Source organism: Zootoca vivipara, chromosome 10, assembly GCF_965207765.1.
Source record: "Zootoca vivipara chromosome 10, rZooViv2.hap1.1, whole genome shotgun sequence".
In the NCBI taxonomy this organism is placed as follows: Eukaryota; Metazoa; Chordata; class Lepidosauria; order Squamata; family Lacertidae; genus Zootoca; species Zootoca vivipara.
Genome location: NC_142593.1, coordinates 14,319,527 through 14,340,316, shown reverse-complemented (window position 1 = coordinate 14,340,316; position 20,790 = coordinate 14,319,527). Strand labels below are relative to the sequence as shown.

The 20,790-nt window shown below is 43.4% G+C and overlaps 1 protein-coding gene across 1 annotated transcript; it reads right to left on the bottom strand.

Annotated features, from left to right (window-relative positions):
* Positions 1-4,896: 4,896 nt before the first annotated feature.
* On the bottom strand, positions 4,897-12,911 carry C10H5orf63 (chromosome 10 C5orf63 homolog). The gene is made up of 3 exons (XM_088653173.1): positions 12,764-12,911; positions 6,790-6,812; positions 4,897-5,058 (listed from the first exon to the last, which is right to left on the bottom strand). Exons 1-3 carry the CDS (start codon positions 12,909-12,911, stop codon positions 4,897-4,899), a joined length of 333 nt encoding a protein of 110 aa, XP_088509299.1.
* Between the last annotated feature and the right edge of the window lie 7,879 nt (positions 12,912-20,790).

Sequence of the window (20,790 nt, the reverse complement as noted above, 5' to 3'; positions counted from 1 at the left end):
GGGGCCACCTCTCCTGATTGACAGCCGCCGCCTCTTGCCTTCTTCGCTGCGCTGGGAAAGGGAACCGGGAGGGGGGGAAGCCGCGTTAGGAGGACAAAGGGCGGCGGGGAGGACCCCTAGTGGCCACAGAGAGGTAGCGAACCGGGAAAAGCGTCCAGGTAAGAGCGCCGGAAAGATGCTCCAGGTAGATGCGGATGCAGCTGGCGCCACACACCTGCCTGTTAACCCCTCCGTCTCCGTGTGGCGCTGCGGTCTACACCATTGAGCCTCTCTTGGGCTTGCCGATCGGAAGGTCGGCGGTTCGAAATAGTCCGAGAAAGCCTTCCATTCTTCCACAAAACGTTCACCATTAGGATCTTCTCTTATTTTATTTTCTCTTTTCTCCTTTTACTTATTTCTCTTATTTTAGCTGTTAGCTCTGCAGATTCTTTGGTGGGCAATACCACTTCCTGTGGGAGAAGGTGGCATGTGGTCTAAACCACTGAGCCTCTTGGGCTTGCCAAGGTCGGTGGTTCAAATCTGTGTGAAGGGGTGAGCTCCTGTTGCTCTGTTCCAGCTCCTGCCAACCTAGCAGATTGAAAGCACACCAGTGTGAGTAGATAAATAGGTACCACTATGGCGGGAAGGTAAACAGTGCTTCCGTGCGCTCTGGCTTCTGTCACAGTGTCCTGTTGTGTCAGAAGCAGTTTAGTCCTGCTGGCCACATGACCCGGAAAGCTGTCTGTGGACAAATGCCGGCTCCCTTGGCCTGAAAGTGAATGAGTGCTGCAACCCCATAGTTGCCTTTGACTGGACTTGACCATCCAGGGGTCCTTTACATTTACCTATAGGGCAAACCACTTTCTTTGTAGTTGTCTTGTAGATTTTAAAATAACCAGGGCTTTTTCAGCCGGAGCTCAGTTCCGGCACCTCTCAACTGGACGCCATTGCCATTATAAGAGAAAAAGGGAGGTATTTAGAGTGAGTTCTGGCACCCCCTTTTCTAGAAAAATATCACTGAAAATTAACATAACTCTTTTTTATCCCCAGTGGTGGCTCATCCTCTTATGGCTGATATGAGGCAGGTACCTTAGCTCACAACCAGAAGCAGAACTCTCCCAGAGAGAGAGAGGATGCCTCAACACATTCATTTCTCACCAAGAATTGTAATCTGTGCACCTGTAGATCACCTCCTCAATTGGGTCCCATGGGTGAAGGTGCTCAATTGGGTAATACCCAAGCATACTCAGGACTCAGAAGTCCCCCCCCCCCGCCCACCACCATGGAGACAGATGATAACTCCAATCACATCCTGGTGGCATGGGAAGGCTTGTTTCAATCACTCCAAAATTCCCACTCTTGGGTGGGATCAGTGCTTGTCAAAGTTGCCAGCGCCTAATTTGCTATGCCAGAAGAATAGTTTGCATACAATCTGCTGCTGCATAAATGTCTGGATCGGGGCCACCACGCCAAAGTCCAGCTCTTTAAAGCCACTTACTTTCCACACAATTGTTTTTGGAGCGGAGCCTCCGTTTCCCTGCTTGTGCGGTGGGCATTAAAAATCTCACTCACAGCTTGGACCAGTTATGAAGATGAATGAGTTCATAACCATAATAAGCTCTCGTTGTTTAAAGCAATATGCTTTAGTCGTTCAAAGTGCGAAGCAGAAAGAACACAAATTGTAATCAAAGCAACCAGAAGCATCAAAGAGTCGGGATGAAGGAGGGGAAGAAAGGATTTAAAGAGCGGGGCAGAGAAAGTGCATAAAGGGAATATTAATCTCCATTTACCAAAGATCTATTCAGAAAGCTAACAACTAAACTGACGACTGAAATATTTAATTTTCGGCATTAATGAATAATTATCCCTTTTAAAATGCTCTTGAGTTTGCTGGGAAAACAGTGTCCTTCAAGCAGTTTTCTTTAGAAGAGAGATTATAAAAAGCCTTCTATCAGATTGAGTTGACTGGGAAGCCCAGCTTGAATATCACTGTGTACAGAATCTCTCAATCCTTTATTCAAAGTAAGTGCACTTACTCTGATTGTGATAACCTCTCAACTCATTCTGTCTACATCTCCATGAGAGTAAAAGCAAATCACATCAGGGGCTTTCACTCAGGGCTGATGCAGGGGCCTTGCTTTATGGTAGCTCCTTATAATGCTATTTAATGAGGCATAAGCATACTAATAATAAAGTCTTACAGCAGAAGGGAAATTATGTAGAGACAAGGTTAGCAAAGAAGTTGGATGTGTGCTTCTTCCACCATAAACACGTATTCTTTTTCACAGCAATGTGCAAGAGCGCAGCTTAGCTTTACTTTGTTCATAGATAAACGGGGTTAGTATATGTATAATAGCAAACTCAGGCCGTGTACATACTTTCATCTGCATTCACACACCACTGCGGGTTTGAAGCTGTGTGCGCACGTTAGCCACAATTCCTATCTATCCTTTCTTGCTTTTTAAAAAATATGTTTCCCACCAAAACCAGCCAGGGCTCCCCAAAGTTGATGGCCATTGCCATTCAAATGGCGTGTGTCGCCCTTCTACCCTACGGTATGTGGTGGATGTGTGGTGGAAGCATTCTGGGAAATGATATACAATGTATTGAAAAAAATGTTTACAATAACTTTTGTTTTTTTTTAAAAAAAACCAGAAGCCTTTTTATTAGGAATTGTAGGTACCGAATTCCCCAAGGAGCAGAATAGACTTTTTATGTATGCAACGACAGCTGCACAGATGTTACTAGCCCATAGATGGAATGAAGACAAAGTCCCCACCAGAGAAGAATGGCAAACCAAGCTGTTGGACTATGCTGAAATGGCAAAACTGACTGGAAAGCTCAGGAACCAAGAAGACCAAAACCTCAAGAGAGCCAGTGTGGTGTAGTGGTTAAGAGCAGTAGACTCATAATCTGGGGAACTGGGTTTGTGTCTCCGCTCCTCCACATGCAGCTGCTGGGTGACCTTGGGCTAGTCACACTTCTCTGAAGTCTCTCAGCCCCACTCACCTCACAGAGTGTCTGTTGTGGGGGAGGAAGGGAAAGGAGATTGTTAGCTGCTTTGAGACTCCTTGGGGTAGTGATAAAGCAGGATATCAAATCCAAACTCTTCTTCTTCTTCTTCAATAAAGAATGAGGGGGAATTATAATTTACATGAGAGACCACTGTAAGCAGATGAAAACATTAGCAGGATTACAATAATACTCGTAACGCAGAAGATATTATGGAGAAAATGGAGAGACATAAAATTTGGATGATGAAATAATATGCAGTTGAAAAGGTTTATAATAGGACCCATGGAGGGGATGGTGGGAATTCTAGACATTTGGAGAAATCTCTAAATATGGATGTGCATTTTGTATTGTTGTAACTCTACACATGTAAAATCAAATAAAAAGTATTTCAAAAAAAACAACAAATGGTGTGTGATCGATTTTGCGCGGTGGGGCTCGCCCTGGGCACCCACAATATTTTATTCAAGTTGGCATCCCTGGGGCAGTCAGGTGATTTAGAAATACTTCAAATTGCACATTAACAATAATGTACAAATGTGCTTTGAAACACTATGGGGAGAAACAAGTTAGCCACTTTTTAAGTTGGCAATGTGTTCACAACAGATCAAACTCTGCCAGCATGGCCAATGGTCAAGCTATGACGGAGAAATTTAATAAATGGTGATGATGATGATGATGGGACTTGTAGTCCAAGTTGGGGAGGCATGTTCTATGCATGCCCATGGAATTCATTTCCAGGCTTGGTACCATTTACAGATCTCCAGCTTTAACAGGGGTGGATAACCTTTGGACCTTCAGATTTTGTTGGACGACGGTTCCATCATCTCTTGCCGGCATGTTGGCTGGAACTGTTGGGATTTGTAGTCCAGCAGCATCTAGAGGGCCACAGGTTAGCCAACCGCATTTAACAGAAACCCAAGCTCTTTTTCAGTTGTTTGAAATGGCTCTCCTATCCAATGAATCCCAAAGGCCCTTAAGCCGAAACAATGTTTCAGTACCATTAGAAAACTGTATAGCCTGCCCTTAGTAGCAATTTAAAAGAAGAATGTGAGCCTCTCTAATCTTTTGCTAGCAGGCTTGCAAGGAAAATTGTATCGCTTTTGATAACGTGGAGAGAAAGGTGGCAGAGAGAAGCATATTCAGGATGTTCCCTTTTATTTCAGGGTCAAGTCACATTATGCTGGTTGACTTTCAACAAAGACACATGAGCTGATGCAGATGGTATTAGCAGAGCTTAAGATTCCCCCCCCAATAAATATAAATGATTACATAGATATTAGTGCTGTGTCACATATCAGGTATCTGAAAAGCTGCGATGATACTCTAGAGAGTCCCAAGCAACTGTATTTCATCAACTAAGTTACATTTAATCTAAAATATGCCTTTTCTCCTTTCCGCTTTGAGCAAAAGAAGTTGAAGTGCATTGTTAAATCCCTACAGAAGTACGCAGACATAATTCTGCCATTTCTTCATTTGCAAGGACCAGCATTTTAACAACATGGAGGCCAACATGATGGTGACAAAGATTCTTTTTTATCTAAAAGTCAAGTTGTTTGGTAGCCAGAAATGGGGACAGAGCTGGGTATGCATTGCTCTGGAGCAGGCATCCCCAAACTTCGGCCCTCCAGATGTTTTGGACTACAATTCCCATCATCCCTGACCACTGGTCCTGTTACCTAGGGATCATGGGAGTTGTAGGCCAAAACATCTGGAGGGCCGAAGTTTGGGGATACCTGCTCTGGAGGGTTTTATCAAGGTTGCAAAACCAAGTTAAACATATAAATTTGAATTTCAAGAAATTCACGCAGTTTATTTGTGAAGAAGGCAATACAAAATGATCTTAGCATTCTTCTGCAGCCCACAGCTGAACTACAAATCCTTTCTTTACCTGCTGCCATCACCTCACAGCTCTAGGTTCAACAGCCGATATTCCAGTTTTTGTATATCCACACAACGTTTCATTAGAAATTGCCCATTCAAATGAAAGATAGGAATGTCATACTTGTACTTTCCAAACCAAGATGAGCGATTTGGAAGAGTGATGTCCATTTCCTGCAAAATAAACTGTTAAAGACAGCATTACTGAAATAACATGCATTTAAAAACTAAGGATGCATACTTACTAAGCACTGAAGTAACTGGAATGGCCTCTATAGAAAATACATTTAAAATCAGAGTGTATAGCTGGTGTCTTCTAAAACAATAGTTTTCCATTGCATTTATTATGAGTGATATCCCATTGGTTCTTCTGTGGATAGAAGGCATCCATCAGTGCAATAGGATGCAAGACCATTTTGGGTTTTGCATGGTGCCCAAAATCTGCTAAGAAGGAATGGAGGACCTTGTGGGACAGATTTTCAGAGGACGCAGGAAGCTATAGGGGAAGGAGGAATCACTGAGCATTGTCTTCCGACCCATTCCAATGAAAGATGCTTTCCTTCAGCAGACAAACACTCATTGGATACCATCTTGTGTAGCCAGCAATAATTTCTGAATGAGTTGAGCATGCAGATGTTGGCCCTTCAATGAGAAGGTGCACTACAGATCAATTGGCTCCTGAGGAAGAATTATTGTGCCAGTTTACTTCCAGAGAAATGTGCTATTTTGAAATTGGCACCCTGCACATTGAAAAGTAATGTAATTTTCAGCTGCCTCCTCTGTTGGCTTTCTAAGTGGCAATCTTAAGCTGCCTACATGTAATAGAATACATACCAATTAGGTATGGGAGAGTATGGGGCCACTCATAAACACCACCTCCAACCTCCTCAAAAGATTCCATCAACGGTGTCTCCGAAAAATTTCACACATCACTTGGGAAGACAGGCGAACTTATGCCACTGTACTGGAAGAGCAGCAACAAACAGACAACACAGTAATGTTAGCAAAACAATGAAAAGGTAAACCACCATGAAGTGCAAATATATAAATGTATATGCACCAATAACCTTCACATATACAAGGAGTTTCAAAAATGTGTACAAAATCTCATGCTCGAGGTCTTAAAGGTCCAGTATAAAGTGCAATAATCAAGTAAGTCCGATAGTAATGTATGTATCATATATATATATATATATATATATATATATATATATATATATATATAATGATGTATCATGTGTTCTTATCTCTTCCCATGCGTTCTTATCTCATCCGACGGGTGGCCAGCTTCTTTCCCGTTTCACAGGAATGGTTTCCTCAGGGGCTGGACTCTTTCTTAAGTAATAAATTTATATAAATTCATATGATGCACCATACATACTTATACATTTCTTTAAAACATTGTACAGAAATGTTTAAAATACTCACCAAAGGTTCATGTGCAAAAACTTAACAAGACTACCGAAGCTCACAATCCTCAAAGATTGATGAAAATGCAACAGTTACTTACAAGGTTAAATACAAGGTTCAATCAGTAAATCATTTCAAATCAACCACTCCTTGCTAGAAGTACAACACCAGCAACTCTTAAAGATATACAACTGTTAATAATCTCATGAATAGGATAAAAAAGTTCACCACCAAATCCTTGAAATTCCTCATTTATAGAAAGGCACTGAATTCTGCTTGGAGATTTAACCCTGCGGGTGCTAATGATCCGAATCTATGTATCCAGTATGCCTCTTTTTGGTGTAGTTTCCTTTTCAAAACCTCAGCATTTATTCCAGAGTGTTTGTGCTTATAAATAATAAACCATTTAAAGTCCGTAGCTCTATGGTTTTGCTCAATAAAATGGGACGTAAGTGGCGCCTCCAAAACTCTATTAAGGATTCGATTTTTATGCTCCAAGATTCTCACCTTCACCGGTCTAATAGTACTCCCTATGTACCATAATTTACAATTGCATTGTAGGGCATACAGAACTCCTCAAGAGTTACAATTAGTAAAAGACTCCAACCGGACAAGTTTGCAAGAACCAGGTATTGTAAATTCCTTAATTCCTTAATGTCCCCACTGTGGAAGGATGTGTGGATCCAAAATTGGCCTCCACAGTCACTTACGGACTCACTGTTAAAACTGTGTTTATAGAAGACAATCTTACTTGGCTACGAGTAATCACCAAAGAAGAAGAAAAGTGCATAAATTTGGTATGGGAGAACCCCACTGGTTCCACTTTTATAAAACTGGTGTGTGTGTTTTCCCCTAGACTTGGATCAAAATCATCCAGATCCCATAACTACATGCCGGATTTCTTTCTAGAATGTTAAGTTCCATGCCCAAAGGCTTCTGTGATTATAGCAGCATGCAAAGCAGATTGGGGGGTCCTGCTGTTCCCATCCCTCCAAGGTCATGTCACAGTTTGGAAATGCACAGGGCACAGTCACCCCAGATACCTTTCAGCACCAACATGTCCGGATGAGGCCCTTTCCTGGAGGCTTTTGGGTGGGCCTATAAGTGCTGGTAGCAGTCAGACACCCAGAACAAGGTAGGTACGGTACAGTTGACATGTTCTAGTAAGTGAAACAAAAACTCTAGCAACGCAACCTGAGGCTACCTGGGGGTCACTTAGCCACTTCTTGAGGGCTTCCCAGTGGCAGATCGACGTGCTTGCTTGGTGATGTATATAACACTTGCTGTTGAGAATAAAATCTTTAATTTTATCACTCACTTGTGTTTTGTACTACATCTGAATCTCATAAAAAGAACCACCTCGCATTTGGCAAGACACAGAGATGTTTCAACAAGATGTTTCAGACAAGACTATTTCAGGTGCCTCAAAGTTCTGAAGAACTTTGAAGACTGAGGAGCAGTGCCCAGGTAGGTGGGTTGTCAAGGTAACAGTGACCTGCCCTCCTTTGTGACATCTTTTTTCAATTCTGGTTTAAAAGTCACAAACCAGAGGTGTCCAGGCCAGGAGTCAGGAGTGGTAGGAGCAGTGTGAGAGTGTGTCTGTGGGTGGATGTGAGAGAAGAGGATTTATATTTTGTTTTGGTATTTACACATTTTCACCCATCTTTTTATTTAATGCTTTCCATAGCTTTATATATATATTAGATTGATATTTAGGGGTAGGGAGTTGGAGTAGCTTATGTGGGTTTTAAAGGTAAAGGGACCCCTGACCATAGGTCCAGTCGTGACCGACTATGGGGTTGCACGCTCATCTCGCATTATTGGCCGAGGGAGCCGGCGTATAGCTTCCAGGTCATGTGGCCAGCATGACAAAGCCGCTTCTGGCAAGCCAGAGCAGCACATGGAAACGACGTTTACCTTCCCGCTGTAGCGGTTCCTATTTATGTACTTGCAGGAGCTGGGACCGAGCAACGGGATCTCACCCCGTCACAGGGATTCGAACCGCCGACCTTCTGATCAGCAAGCCCTAGGCTCAGTGGTTTAACCACAGCGCCACCTGGGTCCCTTATGTGGGTTTTAGGAAGGTAGAAAACATAGGGTGTGTTTTAAATTAGCTTTCTACAGAGAAACTTCATAATGTTAAAAATGTAAGTAGAGTTTCTGCTGCTGCTGCTCAAAACTTGGCGTGAGGGGACTGGGGTCACCCATGTAGCCTTGGCTCTCTTGAAGGTCACCTGTTGCTCCCCTGTGATGTTGAGTCCAGACTTCATTTAATGCAGAGCTTTCCAAACTGTGTGTTGCGACACCTGCAGTGTGTACCAATTGTGTTTGTAAACCGAGGTACCACTGTATAGGTGTTTCGTGCAAATGCTCGCTTGCTCCTCCTGGGACTGGAAATGGATTGGTTTAACCTCCAGTATGCTAGTAAATCTGAATTACTGTGTCACCAAATAATGTATATCTTAAAAAAAAAAAAACATGAAAAGTTTGGAAAGCTCTGATTTAATGATTCACACGAGGCCTGTCTTCACCATGTACTGAGATACAGAGACCAGTATAATAATAATAATAATAATAATAATAATAATAATAATAATAATCTATTTTTTATACCCCACCCATCTGGCTGGGTTTCCCCAGCCACTCTGGGTGGTTTGCAACTGAATATTAAAAACAATACAGCATCAAACATAAAAAACGTCCCTAAACAGGGCCGCCTTCAGTTGTCTTTTAAAAGTAAAATACTGTAGTTGTTTATTTCCTTGACATCTGATGGGAGGGCGTTCCACAGGGTGGGCGCCACTACCGAGAAGGCCCTCTGCCTGGTTCCCTGGGGTTTTTCTCTTCTTTTCAGATCTCAGAAACAAAGTTCACAGGGGCCAAACTCGTGGGAGGAGAGGGAGATGAACACAGAACAGAGTTAAGTTTAGAAGAGTTCATACTCTGGAGTTGGGGTGTGTGGACAGTTAAGTAACATGGCACTTCACTTTCCCTTACAAAGAACTAAGCCAACTCAACAACAGTCCGTTTTTGGAACAGGAATGAAGCTCCATTAGGAGACCTCTCTGAAAATAATACTCTTACTGGTCAGATTCTCAGCAGCCTAGCTTTAAGCAGCTTTTTTAATGGGATGCTAAAGGAGATTTCTCAAAAGGTAATGGCTTTCCAAAGAGCACTCAGTTGCTCACATTGCAAATGGAAATCCAAATCTTCCACAGAACGAACACACAGACCTGCTGGGCACCAAGAATGTGAAATGGCGAGTTTTATCCCTTCCCTGCAGCCTCACAGCACACTTCCCTCCTGACTTAAAAACATAACTGAGGCTGGACTGAGTGGACCCAAGCTGGGACACGAATTAGGCTATTAAAAGAAGCCTGCACTTTAGGGAGATAACTTTGCTCTGCGAGTCCACACATTCCCTGCAAAAAAAGAGGGGGGGAATCAACCCCACATACACATAAGCATGCATTTAACAAAAGAGGCCAATCTAAAATACTATTTCCAGTTTCTTGGTGACAATTTGCCCTTAACGTTTCAAACTGCTATGACTCGGCATGTGCTAAAGCATCACAAAAGACTTTCCCATCACCCAATTATTAACCTCTAAAAGTAATCCCGTTATTCACTACCTCATTGCTTTTTGGATTATAAAACCGCATGGGCAGCTGGCAGAGAGAGGGAGAGGGAGAGGGAGAGGGAGAGACAGACAGAGAGAGAGAGAGAGAGAAGGAGACCCGTGACTTAATGTTTCCTCATCGAAGGAATGGCTTTGAACAAATGAACCCAACGATGCTTTGATTCAGCTTAATTGGATCATATTAGCGAAACCAAATATTCTAGGATCAGGTTTATTGTTAGTTCTGCGGTACCCATTACACCTTGCATCAAACATTTCCTTCCATTTCCCTCCCCAAATTCTCTTTACAGCTTGGGAGGAACATTTGTCTCATGGTGAGGGTTCCACGCTACCAACCGCAGGAGTCATCCGCTTAAAAATGGCAGGCACTGGAGGAACTAAAATAAGTGTAAGATGTAGGCATACCGTGTTTCTCCTAAAATAAGACACGTCTTATATTCATTTTTCCTCCCAAAAAAACACACCACGGCTTATTTTCAGGGGATGTCTTATTTTGCACAGCAAGCAAGCTGCTTTTTGGGGCGCAGCTATGGTGTCTGCTGAAGACAACTCTTGACTCGGCCCAAGGAAAGGCCGGCCCAGCCTCAGCAGCGACCTTCCCTCCAGCTACCATACTGACAGGGTGAGGGTGGAAGCAGCTCGCTCCACCTTTTGCCATGAACCTGCCCTGCTGCCGGTGCCTGGAAGCCCCGAGCTCGTCTGACCCTGCTGCCCTGACCCGGGACGCTTCGCCCTCTGTCGCATTCCGGAGGCCAGAGCTTGGGAACCAGGCAGAGTGAGAGCGGAACGGGCGTGCCGAGGGGAAGGCAGGGGCCACAGGCTCCCGCGGCGGCTCTGGTTCCTTTCAGAGAGAGAGAGCCTCTCATCGGGCGCAGAACCTGCCTCGCAGCAGCACGTCCAGAGTGGACTATGTCCACAGAAAGGCATTCGCGAACCAATTTAGGGCACAAGAAGGAGGAAAGTGGTTGTGCCCGATTAAGGTTGGGCTAGACCGAGGGAGCGGCGCAGGGACCGCTTGAGCAGGCAAAGCAGGGCGTGAGAGGGCCGGCCACACCTCGGCGCGTTTTTCTCCTCGACGCCTCAGCGAGAGGTGACCGTTCATGCGCGCACCAACGCCGCTGACCGGAGCAACTCCACCGCCGCGCGCTCTCCCCATTGCCGCCTGCTTTGTGGCGCTCGCCTCCTCCACTCATCCCGTCGCGCTGCTTCTCCCCTTTCGCTTCGCCTGGCGCTCACACGGCAGGCAGCGGCGGCGGTGCCTGAGGGAAAAGTGCCGCCTGCCGCATGAGCGCTGGGCGAAGCGAAAGGGGAGAAGCAGCGCGACGGGGTGAGTGGAGGAGGAGAGCGCCACAAAGCAGGCGGCAATGGGGCGAGCGCACGGTGGTGGGGCTGCTCCGGTCGGTGGCGCTGGTGTGCGCATGCACGGTCACCTCTCGCTGAGGTGTCGAGGAGAAAAACGCGCCGAGGTGTGGCCGGCCCTCTCACGCCCTGCTTCACCTGCTCAAGCGGGCTGATCGGGCGCCTCTTCACTACCGCCGCAGCGCTCAGGGTGCTCGTCCCCAGTCGCCCACGCAGATCCCGGGCTTCACCTGCAGCCGCAGCTGCCTCTCACCAGGCTCTTCGTGCTGCGCTGTGCTCCCCGAAGCGGCTCCCACCCCCGGCTTATTTTCGGGGGATGTCTTATATTTATTCTACTAATGAGAAGCCTGACATGGCTTATTTTTGAGGACCGTCTTATTTTAGGAGAAACACGGTAGACTTGATCATCTGCCATAGGAAGTTGGGATAATGGCTAAATCCCTTTAAAAAAAAATCATATCAATATTATCTATCTATTTAATTGATTCCGACAACTTATATATGACTGAACTACAAATGTCTCCAAGGAAGGAAGGGTAGACCTGTCATTCCTTGGACTACTGCAATGTGCTCTATGTGGGGCTACCTTTGAAGGTGACCCAGAAACTACAACTAATCCAGAATGCGCCTGCTAGACTGGGGGACTGGGAGTGGCTGCCGAGACCACATAACACCAGTCCTGAAAGACCTACATTGGCTCCCAGTACATTTCCGAGCACAATTCAAAGTGTTGGCACTGACCTTTAAAGCCCTAAACGGCCTCAGCCCAATATACCTGAAGGAGCATCTGCACCCCCATCGTTCAGCCCAGACACTGAGGTCCAGCTCCAAGGGCCTTCTGACGGTTCCCTCCCTGCAAGAAGTGAGGTTACAGGGAACCAGGCAGAGGGCCTTCTCGGTAGTGGCGCCCATCCAGTGGAATGCCCTCCCATCAGATGTCAAGGAAATAAACAACTATCGGACTTTTAGAAGACATCTGAAGGCAGCCATGTTTAGGGAAGTTTTTAATGTTTGATGTTTTATCGTGTTTTAATATTCTGTTGGGAGCCGGGCATAAATGATATAATAAGTGATAAATAATAAATGATAAATTATTATTATTATTATTAGCACTCAAATCTGGTCATGACTATAATGGCGACTGGGGCTGGACAATATCTGGTTTACAACAGTGCAATATATCACTGACTAAACATCGCGATATATCAATAAATCACGATGTCTGAAATAAAGATGGAACTAAGTCAAGGGAACAGTAAGGCTGGGCAATATCTGGTTTTCAACATCGCGAAAACATTGTGCTATACCGATATATCATGTCTGAAATAAGGATGGAGCTCTGTAGAGGCATCGGCTGGCTTTGCGGTTTCCCCCACGTTGTGATTTTTGCCGGCTCTGGCTCTTGTGATTCATTGCCTCCAAGGTTTTCAAAACTACATTTTGGGTCATTGTGTTTGGTTTATTCAGCAAAGTTGTGCTTACCTTGGTGATCTGGTAAATTGGCACTTGCTTCCCCCACTAGCCTTTGCAATGGACTTGATCGTTTTGCCTGCTGCGATGTCAAGCTCTGAAACCAGTACCAGAAATACCCTGTAGAAATGATAAAATATTCCCCTGCAATTATATGCATGGCACATTTTAATTGGGGGCTGTAAGTTATATATCAGCAGACAGTCACCAGATAGCAAGGATGCTTCAACGAAAGATTTGAAACATAAATGCAATTATAAATCATTTTCACATCGCTCCGAGAGAAAAAAAAGTTTACTACCAGACAAGCATAGTAATTTAATGCAGCTCAAGAGGCACTGTTTAGAATTTACATTACATTTTCTTCCTGTAATGCCTCTTTTAAATTCACTAAAACAAACACTGATATAAACACATTACACAGTTTCAAGGAGACACATGGCAGAAAGTATTAACCAGTATTAGCAGAACACAAAGCGCTGTGCTTTGAACCTTTCATAATCTTACTGCATTGCTTGGCATAAAATATTCGTAGTTCTTCAAAATTATTCTAATAAACAACCGGTACTGTAGGCTGAAATGTTAAACTAATGCGTCCTGCAGCAAACATGAAAAGGAGTCAAGATGATTTAACTTTGTAATGTGACTTAAAAGCTTGCAAATTACCTTGTAGATTTTTTTTAAAAAAAGCAACAGTAAATTAATGTATGACATATTTTATTGCTGGACTTCTTTAAATCAAGCTTTGCTTCCCAAAGAAAAGTGCAGTTTAAGTTTTATTTGGGAAGATTTTAAACTATAATTTGGTGCATATATTGATATGTAACTTTATTGATTAATACTGACTTTCCCCCTCAATGTGGCTCCTTTTCTTGCTTTTTTGGGGTGGAGGGGTGGGGGAGAAAGACAGTATGAATGATACCGTTGCTGCATATAAAGAGTATGGGTTTTACCTGACTTCATGAGTAGACCCATTGAAATAAGTGAATTTAAATTCATTATAACTAATTGTCTGTTGACTTCAATGGGTTTATCCAGAGTATAATCAGTGCTTTCCCCCCAAAAAAGAATGTTTAGGAGTACTCTCATTTCGACTCAAGAAAACCACCATTTTATAGTTCAAATCAGGAAAAATAAATACAATAAATGGACAAAAGTACAATGATTCACAAAATGTTTAGGGGTGTATATCTCTGTGTCCCCCCTCCCCAGAAAAAAAGAACTGAGTATAATTAAGTTTGGTAAAACTCCATAGATACAATCCAACAGATAGGCACACTTACAGTACAATCCTATGCATATTTTCTCAAAAGTAAGTAACGCTGGGTCCATTGAGGCTCATTCCAAAGTAAGTGTGTTTAGGATTGCAGTCCAAAGCACTGATTTCAGTGGGTCTATTTTTATTTTTAATTGCCGTTACATTTATACCTTGCCATTCTTCTTTAAAGTCAACTTTAAAGCATGCCTCATTCTGTACTGGATTGCAACGCATGGGTGAGATCCAGCATATCATGAGTGGGCATCCACTCACATAATGGGACTTCTCCATCCCCTGCTCCATCTGATTGCCCCCCAAATCTGCCCCAGAAGGTTGGTGGCCCTCCAGAACAGAGTTAGGGGCACACAGGGGACTGGAATGGGAGGAAGACAAGAGAAACTGGACGTCCTATTGCATAAGTGGATTGCCAGCGTCCAAGTGGGCAGACAGCATTGTAGGTAGTCTTATTAGCATAAATCCACCTATTTGATTGAACAGATGAGAATCACAGGCATCAAAAAAGCTTATTTATATATGCCACTACTGCGGCTTGTGTTTTGTTAGCCCAAAAATGGAAACTGAGCCAAGTCCGAACTAAAGAAGAATGGCAACTTAAACTGATGGAATATGCGCAGCTTGCAGACTTAACATATAGAAGAAGAGAACAACAAAAAAAATACGTTTAGAGAAGATTGGAAAAAGTTTATTGAATATATGGAGGGGAATTGTGTACACTTGAAAATGTTGGCAGCATTAAGATAAATTCAACAGTGTAAATAAGTTTTGAAGGATGTAATAATGGAATACTGACTAGTTGAGTTTATATAAAATATGCAGGCATTTATGTTTTGTAAAATGAACCATCGAAAAAGAAGAAAGGAAATCACTGATATTGTAAGGTTGTTTAAATGAATATTCTAAAATGTAAAACAGAAAACTTAATAAAAATTATGGGGGGGGGGAAGAATCAGCACAACATGATCAGTAAAATACACAACTCCAATCAGAATCTCAGTGTTGGGTGTCTTGATTGTGTTGGGTCAAAAAGTTGTCTCCTTATATAGGTAAAGGTAAAGGACTCCTGGGACGCAGATGGCGCTGTGGTCTAAACCACTGAGCCTCTTGGGCCTGCCGATCAGAAGGTCCGCGGTTTGAATCCCCACGATGGGGTGAGCTCCCATTGCTCGGTCCCAGCTCCTGCCAACCTAGCAGTTTGAAAGCACGCCAGTGCATGTAAATAAATAGGTACTGCTGCAGCGGGAAGGTAAACAGCATTTCTGTGTGCTTTGGCTTATGTCACAGTGTCCCGTTGCACCAGAAGCTGCTTAGTCATACTGGCCACATGACCCAGAAAAACCGTCTGCGGAAAAACGCCAGCTCCCTCGGCCTGTAAAGCGAGATGAGTGCCGCAACCCCAGAGTCGTTTGTGACTGGACTTAACTGTCAGGGGTCCTTCACCTTTAAAGGACCCCTGGATGGTGAAGTCCAGTCAAATTCAACTATGGGGTGTGGCGCTCATCTCGCTTTCAGGCCGAGGGAGCTGGCATTTGTCCACAGACAGCTTTCTGGGTCATGTAGCCAGCAGGACTAAACTGCTTCTGGTGCAAAGGAACACCGTGATGGAAACCAGAACGCCCAGAAACACCATTTACCTTCCCGCCACAGTGCTACCTCTTTAATCTACTGTACTTGCACTGGTGTGCTTTCAAACTGCTAGGTTGGCAGCAGCTGGGACAGTGCAACAGGAGCTCACTCCGTCGTGCAGATTCGAACCACCGACCTTCTGATCGCCAAGCCCAAGAAGCTCAGTGGTTTAGACCACAGTCTCTCACCTGTGTACCATGTCTCCTTATATAACTCTCAGGACTTGTATATTATTATTATTATTATTTATTTATTATTATTATTATTATTATTATTATTATTATTATTATTATTTATACCCCGCCCATCTGGCTGGGTCTCCCCAGCCACTCTGGGCGGCTTCCAACAGAAAAATGAAATAAAACAATCCATTAAACATTAAAAGCCTCCCCAAACAGGGCTGCCTTCAGATGTCTTCTAAAAATCTGGTAGCGGTTTTTCTCTTTGACATCTGATGGGAGGGCGTTCCACAGGGCGGGCGCCACCACCGAGAAGGCCCTCTGCCTGGTTCCCTGCAACTTGGCTTCTGGCAACGAGGAAACCGCCAGAAGTCCCTCGGTACTGGACCTCAGTGTCCGGGCAGAACGATGGGGGTGGAGACGCTCCTTCAGGTATACTGGATCGAGGCCGTTTAGGGCTTTAAAGGTCAGCACCAACACTTTGAACTGTGCTCAAATTGCAGTCTTATTATCGTGATTGGTACAGTCACACGCTACTCCTTCCCTTTGCACCATAACTTGATTTGGTGTTGTTATTTAATTAATATGGCACTTTAAAGGAAAAAGCAGAATACAGTCAGATAAACAATTAAGAGTCAAAACAGGTTAAAAGAATATCATCAATCTCAATTAGAACATAAACTGATATATAAAACCAGAATCAGAATGTTGCTACACTCATCTTTCTATGAAGAAAGGTTCAAAAACAACAGCAAAATCACAACTTTTCTTTCTAAAAAAACTGGGACATGTGAACAGCCTGTATTTTTCAGAAATGATATTATTTAAAACATTGCTCTCTGGATCACATTTGGCCCAATACACCTTGTCCCAGTGATTGAGGAGCTATAGTGGACTGGTTATGTGACATTATTAAAAACGGCATTAAGAGCAAATTAATTTTCGCTTATTTAACACGATGCATGGAAGTAAAATTATAATGAGACACCATTACGGGCTAGAAGGAAATAAAAATATACTGCAGCATAATTCTTGTTCGTGTTGTCGGCACACTAAATGTGACACTTTGACTGCCAGTTATTTAGCCAGAGAACTTTCAACAAAGTTGAACGCTCCACTGCTCAAACACTTTGAGGCATATTTAGAAGTGGAGAAGAGAGCAGACACCATAGTGGTTGTGTTTTCACATAATGCTAAGCAACGCTTTGTTTTAAACCATGGTTGGTGGAACAAACCAAGCAACAGTTTTCTACATAAGCAAAGTAACCATACCTTGTTTTGCCTAATGTGGACCTTGTATTTTAAGCATTCTCAATCTATACCCAGGTGAGACAGGGCACAAAAATAAGATTAGCTCATTCAGTAGCACATAAGACTTTTAATTTCAGGCTCATGGGAATTTCTGCACTACGTGGTCCTTTCCAACTCTACAATTCTATGAAACTAAGATTAAGCCAGGATAGTGTGTTGGCATGTGACATAATATTACGGTTAACAGAAGTCAAGATTCATAAGCTACCTTCAAACCATGGTTTCATAGTTTGTTGGTCACAAGCAAACCACAGACCGTTTTCAGAGGCGGATTCAGAAAGACAAACAAACCCATTAAAAGTGGAGCTAGTCAATGACTAGCAGGGTTCATGATTAAGTATCAGTAATCATCTTTGCAAACCTGTATCCCACAAATATGCATCATTGGGCCTTATTAAATGGAGGCAGTGAGAGATTTTACTTTCTTGGGCTCCTTGATCACTGCAGATGGTGACAGCAGTCATGAAATTAAAAGATGCCTGCTTCTTGGGAGAAAAGCAATGACAAACCTAGACAGCATCTTAAAAAGCAAAGACATCACCTTGCCGAAAAAGGTCCGTATAGTTAAAGCTATGGTTTTCCCAGTAGTGATGTATGGAAGTGAGAGCTGGACCATAAAAAAGGCTGATCGCCGAAGAATGGATGCTTTTGAATTATGGTGCTGGAGAAGACTCTTGAGAGTCCCATGGACTGCAAGAAGATCAAATCTATCCATTCTTAAGGAAATCAGCCCTGAGTGCTCACTGGAAGGGCAGATCGTGAAGCTGAGGCTCCAATACTTTGGCCACCTCATGAGAAGAGAAGACTCCCTGGAAAAGACCCTGATGTTGGGAAAGATAGAGGGCACAAGGAGAAGGGGACGACAGAGGATGAGATGGTTGGACAGTGTTCTCGAAGCTACGAGCATGAGTTTGACCAAACTGCGGGAGGCAGTGGAAGACAGGAGTGCCTGGCGTGCTATGGTCCATGGGGTCATGAAGAGTCGGAAACGACTAAACGACTAAACAACAACAACGACAAGTGTCATGAACTATACAACCACTAGGCCATTCTATGACCATTGGAGATTTTTGCAAGATGGACATGTGGCATTTGCAGAACTATATTCAATAGTGGCCTCAGTGGCCTGGAGTGCCTTCCATCAGTTTTGGCTGGTGGCCCAGCTATGCCCCTATTTGGACAGGGATAGCCTAACTACTGTTGTCTATGCTCTGGTAACTTCAAAGTTAGATTACTGCAATGCGTTATACGTAGGGCTGCCTCTGAAGACGGTTCGAAACTTCAGCTAGTGCAGAATTCAGTGGCCATGTTGCTCACCGGAGCAAGATGGTTTGAGCATTTTACATCAATCCTGGTCCAACTGCACTGGCTACCAATTAGTTTCTGGCTCCAATTCAAAGTGCTGGTTTTTACCTATAAAGCCTTAAACGGTTCAGGACCGCAGTACCTCGAGGACCGCCTCTTTCCATATGAACCTACCCGGACCCTGAGATCACCTTCTGAGGCCCTCCTTCATGTGCCTCCTTCTCAAGAGGTCCAGAGGGTGGCAACACAAGAACGGGCCTTCTCTGCAGTGGCTCCCCATCTGTGCAATGCTCTCGCCAGGGAAGTACGCCTGGTGCCTTCATTACACACCTTTAGGCGCCAGACAAAAACATTCCTTTTTAAGCAGGCCTTTGGTTGATCTGATTGACGTCCTATACCCTTTTAAAATGTGGCTCTTTTGGGGGAGTGTTATTGGGTTATTATTCTTATTTCGATTTTATATATTGTGATCTTTTCTGTGAACTGCCCTGAGATCTCCTGGTATAGGGCAGTATCTAATTAAATCAAATCAAAACAAAACAAAAAACGGTGCGGAAGTAGAGTAGAGGTAGTCAATGTGATGTCCTCCAGAAGTCTCAGCCAGCATGGTCAATGGCCAGGATGATGGGAGTTGTAGTCCAAAGCATAAGGAGGGCACCATGTTGGCTACTCATGGAGCAGAGGAATATTGCAGTTGTGTGCTGGGATGCAATATAAACTCAATGAAAGATGTGTGGTCCACATTTATTGTATGAATAATCCAACTGTGTGAAATAGACCTTAGTGGCTGAGGACAAGTAAGCGTTATTTTAGTGGGATTTAAATAAACAATAGCTATAATTTTCTTTATAAGGTTGTTAGCCACTCTTAGCCTATGTGGTTAAAACATGTTATAAATCTAAAAAGTAGTAAAATAAAACCTCCTAGAGCTCTGGACACTCCTCTCTCATTCACCATTTTGCAAGATAGCTATAATAATCGCACAGAATGCCCAAACTTGGCCAGTGATATGTTCCAGGAAGCAGAGCAAAGCAATAAATCCTCAGCCACACTATAAATAAGCCCCAGCATTAGAACCAAGTATAATTTAGACCAATTAATTGCTTGTGCGTAAAACTAAGAGATAAATATGTCTCACTTTTCAGTTGCCCGTTTTTAATAATGGCGATTTCTTAAATAATCCCAGAGTGTCAAGCTAATGGCTGCTATAACCATGGGATATCAAATGATAGGTTATTAAACACATTTATGAATATCTGGAATCAGCTGTTAAGATCTATTTTCTGCCTCATGATCTCATTATTTGCCTAATCACATGTGCGTAGTTAAAAGCCAAAGGCTTGCCTGACGGAGCAACTATGAACCGATAGAAAAACAGAAACATTTTTTGTATTTTATATTAGCTGGACAGGAAACCAGAAATAATATATGCCCCGTAGTACAACCATAATTTCTGTTATGATATTTTAGCTTCTTAAATCACTTGATATATTTACTACCCAAGGCTTTCTTCCAAATTGCCCATTCCATAGTCGTCCAGTGGCATCACGAAAGGCACCGATAAACTCACAAGAGTTATGTTCTCCAGTCAGAATGGAAAGGCAAAAAGGCAAAGGGTTTCTGTTGACTGAAATTTGCCACATTGGCTTTGGCCAACAGAACCAGGCCCAACTATTGTAGTCCAAAGATCCACACCAAAGAATCCAAAATTGGAGGAACTTGCAATGATCCCTTTAGCAAAGTGGTAAGCAAACTTATGCCAGTGTACTGGAAGAAGCAAAGATCACCAGTGTCGAAGCAGTGATTCTTCAACATCAGCTTCGTTGGACAGGTCATGTTGTGCGGATGCCTGATTATCGGCTTCCCAAGCAACTACTCTATTCCGAACTTAAAAATGGAGAATGTAATGCTGGTGGTCAACAAAAGAGGCTTAAAGACTCTCTCAAGGCAAATCTAGAAAAAAAGTAGGATAAACACCAACAATTGTGAAACACGGGCCTGTGAGTGCTCCAATTGGAGAACAGCCTTTACCAAAGGTGTCATGGGCTTTGAAGACACTCGAACTCAGGACAAGAAACGTGCTAAAAGGGAGGCACGCTTGGCAAACCCTCACCACAATCAACTCCTGCCTGGAAACCAATGTCCCCACTGTGGAAGGACGTGTGGATCCAGAATTGGCCTCCACAGTCACTTAAGGACTCACTGTTAAGACCGTGTTTATGGAAGACAATCTTACTCGGCTATGAGTAATCACAGAGGAAGAGGAAGAAGAAGAAGAAGAAGAAGAAGAAGGCTTTAGACATAGTTTTAAAATACACATTCATTTTTTAAAAATTGAATAA

Excerpts from the sequence above, each read along its gene's own strand:
- C10H5orf63 (XM_088653173.1), bottom strand. The coding sequence starts at position 12,911 with ATGCATATAATTGCAGGGGAATATTTTATCATTTCTACAGGGTATTTC. Across the intron at positions 6,813-12,763 it reads CAATTTACCAGATCACCAAG|GGAGTACTATTAGACCGGTG; the intron begins GTAAGCACAACT and ends TATGGTACATAG. Across the intron at positions 5,059-6,789 it reads GTACTATTAGACCGGTGAAG|TTTATTTTGCAGGAAATGGA; the intron begins GTGAGAATCTTG and ends TGTCTTTAACAG.